This window comes from Glandiceps talaboti, chromosome 19 (genome assembly GCF_964340395.1).
Source record: "Glandiceps talaboti chromosome 19, keGlaTala1.1, whole genome shotgun sequence".
NCBI lineage: Eukaryota > Metazoa > Hemichordata > Enteropneusta > Spengelidae > Glandiceps > Glandiceps talaboti.
This window is the reverse complement of record NC_135567.1, coordinates 14,305,858-14,310,305: the sequence shown is the minus strand read 5'-3', so window position 1 is coordinate 14,310,305 and position 4,448 is coordinate 14,305,858. Positions and strand designations below refer to the sequence as shown.

The 4,448-nt window shown below is 37.9% G+C and overlaps 1 protein-coding gene across 1 annotated transcript in view; it reads left to right on the top strand.

Annotated features, from left to right (window-relative positions):
- LOC144450154 (uncharacterized) overlaps nucleotides 1-3,598 on the top strand; it is a 7,054-nt gene extending 3,456 nt beyond the window's left edge. Inside the window, exon 3 of the mRNA XM_078140727.1 lies at nucleotides 271-3,598. Coding sequence (XP_077996853.1) covers nucleotides 271-3,509 — 3,239 coding nt within the window. The 3' untranslated portion in view covers nucleotides 3,510-3,598. The remainder of the gene's footprint in view (nucleotides 1-270) is intronic.
- The last annotated feature ends 850 nt before the right edge of the window (nucleotides 3,599-4,448 follow it).

The window sequence follows — 4,448 nt, the reverse complement described above, 5'->3', positions numbered from 1 at the left end:
TATATTGTCTTTTCAAGTTGATGTCAGTTTTCGCATCCACTATTTCTTGTGAGACTTCATAATTTTCGCAATGTTATTTTTCTTTTTCTTGAATATTTAAAAAAAAAAAAAGTTTAGGGTTGGCATGAAAAATGAGGTGGGGTCAGGTAACCGGAACCAAACAATGTTTTTTATTAGGCCTTATAATTTACATGTGTATATGCTTTGTTTCCTACAACATGAAGTAAATAAATTTCTTAATAATGAATTTTCTACTTTCTCTCATTGCAGGTAAGACTATCATTATCAACCTTCTGTGCCAGATGGGATATGTTACCAAGGAAACGGTTGGCATAGCAACAGAGCATGATAGTAGGGAACAAACAGTGGAGGAAAGACAAAATCAACTCAGCGATCATATCACTATTACTCAGGACACAATCCATGCAAATGTAAAGTTTACACCTGCTTCACCATCCAATCAATTCACAGATGATCCTGAAACTAGCCAATCATCACCAGCGTTTTCCGGGCTATTAATTTCAGAAGGTCTTGATGATTCTTTGCCACAAATTACATCTGTTTCACCATCCAATCACTACACAAATGATCTTACAGCTAGCCAATCATCAACATTGTTTTCCAGGCCACTAGTTCCTGGAAATCTTGATGGTTCTTTGACACAAAGTACACCTTGTTTACCACGCAATCACTCCACTGAATATCCTGCAGCCAACCAATCATCAGCAGTGTCTTCCAAGCCACTAGTTCCTGGAAATTTTGATGGTTCTTTGACACAAAGTACACCTGGTTTACCACGCAATCACTCCACTGAATATCCGGCAGTCAACCAATCATCAACAGTGTCTTCCAGGCCAGTAATGCCTAGAGATCTTGATGGTTCTTTGTCACAAAGTACACCTGGTTTACCGCCCAATCGCTCCACTGAATATCCTGCAGCCAACCACTCATCAGCAGTGTCTTCAGTTTCTGGAAATTTTGATGATTCTTTGTCACAAAGTACACCTGGTTTACCACCCAATCATTGCACAGATGATCCTGCAGCCAACCAACCTTTGACAGTGTTTTCCAGGCCAGAAGTTGTAAATACTGAAGTAGTAGCAAGTGTTAATGCCAGAAATGATAATTTTCAGATAGTGCCTTCAAACAATATGGACAGCTCCATTAACAATCTGACCAATGAAAACACATATTCAATTCCTTCCCATGTGTCTACATCTGGTACATCTCTACGCACACCCAATCAATGCTCTGATGCAAATAATCTGACCAGTGGAAGAACATATTCAAATCACTCCCAGTTGTGTACACCTTGCACGCCATTAACGTCATCAAATGAATGCACTGATGCAAATAATCTGACCACTATGAGCACATATGCAAACAGAGAGAATGATTCCCAGTTGTCAACATCACTTTTATCCAATGAGTGCTTGGATGCAAATAATCTGACCAATGGGAGTACATATTCAAATCATTCCCAGTTGTCGACATCTGGTACACTTTTATCTACACCCAATGGGTGCTTGGATGCAAATAATCTGACCAATGGGAGAGCATATTCAAATCAATCCCAGTTGTCGACATCTGGTACACTTATATCTACACCCAATGAGTGCTTGGATACAAATAATCTGACCAATGGGAGAGCATATTCAAATCAATCCCAGTTGTCGACATCTGGTACACTTATATCTACACCCAATGAGTGCTCGAATACAAATGAAGTAGATCAACTTTCAGGAAATGATAATTTAGACGAACCTTGGAATATGATGCCCATCGTTAGTGAACAAGATCGGCTAACTTACGAAGACTACCACGATTTTTGTATGGACGTATTAATATGTAACGAAATTGGTCAGTTTCCAATTCCGATGTCGACGCTTATGACATCACACGTAAAGAAAGAAAGAAACACTGACGATAACACTCGCAGTCAAGCGAGTGTTTGTGTGGCAGAAGTAGAATTACTGAATGAACCAGGATCTAGTGTTCCACAAAATAGGATGATACAAATTAAAAAGGAACCAGCCGAACACAAGCAGGAAAATGGGCAATATGCATCTGAGGAGAGAGGAACTACTCAATGCAATCTCGGGGAAAGTGGTGCAAGCGGTGTTACCGTCAGTCAAAGCGTGTTTGCAGATGGTCTTATCGGGATCGTGCATGACGAAATTGAACGGTTTACTGAGGGTCAACAACCAGTTACCGAGAGTGAGTATGCCGACGGACTTATTGGAATAATTGAAAGCGAAATTGAACGATTCAAGACTGAAAGCCACGTCGATGTACCTGAAAATAACATGGAGAAAAATACATTGTCTACAGTTGTCAGTACTGAAGATGATGTACATGAAGTGATGCAGTGTAATCCTGTATTAGAAACGGAACACAGACCACCAGACTGTAACTATGACAACATAACTGTTGAAAATGTGGAACAAGAAGATGGGATGGCGACAATAACACCTGACTTTCACGTAACTGAGAATTCACATCTTGAAGAGAATGATGCTGCAATGGTGGTGAATTTGAGGGAAGAGGTTGGGACAATAGAGACCCCACAACTATACATTACAAATACAGGTACGATGGAAAGCACGCAACCAAAAGTCAGTAGTGATGGAACATTAGACAGTACAGGTATGCAGTCACAACATCAAGGTACAGGACATACAGAGAATTCGCAACTTTGTGACGATGGTACGGAATTGGCAGAGAATGCGCATGCAGAACTACAAAGATCGGTTCTAGAAGGAAATACACATGAAATAGATGTGAAGTTCACACAAGATGAAGAAGATGAATCGGAGGACAATTCTGAGAGCAGTGATGACCAGTTTATAGACACTGGTATGGACACAATGGTCGGCGAAACAACTGAGGACAGGTCATTTTATTCGGTTTTTATGGACACAAGCAACACGCAAAATAGCAACTCGGAATCAGATTCAAACGATAGACAAGTTTTCCAATGCGACGAGTGCGGGAAAAATTTCAACGGAAAGAGCTATTTGAAGAATCACAGACGGGTTCATTTACGAGAAAATTACCAATGTGGATTCTGTAAGAAGTCTTTCAAATGGAAATGGGAATTGAACGTTCATGTTCGGACACACACCGGCGAGAAACCGTATCGATGCGAGTTGTGTGATAAGGCGTTCACGCAGAAAGGCAAACTTAATATTCACATGCGGTTGCATACAGGTGAACGACCTTTTGAGTGCCAACAATGCAAAAAGAATTTCCGAACTAAACAAGAATTAGAGTGTCATAGTCGCGTACATACCGGAGAGAAACCGTTTCAGTGTCGGCACTGCGACAAAACTTTTAGTCAAAAAGGGAATTTAACGGTACATATGAGAGTCCACACAGGGGAGAAACCCTATCAATGCCGAGAGTGTGATAAAGTATTCAAAAGTAAACGAGAGCTTGTATTTCACCTCACAGTGCATAGCAAATCATCATCAGCTCAGATACAGTACGACAGTTGTTCATCCCCATAACCTAAAATGCACCTCGGAAATAATCTTTTTTAAATCATTCTATGGATGAGGATTGGGTATTTATTTTTTATTTTTTATTTATAAAACAATTTTATCATGGCTTTCTACTTGAGAAATCAATGTGAAACAACATATGCCAATTCCTTGTTTGCAACTTGATAAATTGCAAAAGATTAATAAATGTGTAAAATCTGTTATAGTATGTACAATGAGAATTTTTTTTACACATATTTTATGTTTTTGCAATGTTTTGAGTTACAAACACAGACTTTGTCCATGTTGTTTCACATTGATTTTTTTCAAGTGGGAAGCCATGATAAAATTGTTTTATAAATTAAAAATTGAAAATAAATACCCAATCCTCATCCATATGACTACTTTAACCCCTTCAATACTGAAAACATTCCCGCCAAAATTGTTCGGACAAAATTCTTGTTTTATGTAAGTTTTTGGCATATATCAACTTCATTTTAGACTGGAATTAAAGAAATGTTAGTTTCTAATAAAGTTATACTATTGTAATTATGAAAATATGCATATAAATTGGGTCCCCATATTATTTAAAACTCGTCTCTAGTCATGAAAGGGTTAAGCTGCACTATTGCTGCTTGAACATCTGTTTGAAAATGTATTGTTGATGCAGTAACTTACTTGTAATATATCATACACCCAGAACAGTATTGAATCACGTGTTAGGTACAATAACTTACTTGTAATATCGTACACTCTGAATAGTATTGAATTACTTGTGTTAGGTACAATAACTTACTAGTAATATCATACACTCAGAACAGTATTGAATCACATGTGTTAGGTACAATAACTTAATAGTAATATCATACACTCTGAATAGTATTGAATTACTTGTGTTAGGTACAATAACTTACTTGTAATATCATACACTCTGAATAGTATTGAATTACTTGTGTTAGGTACAAT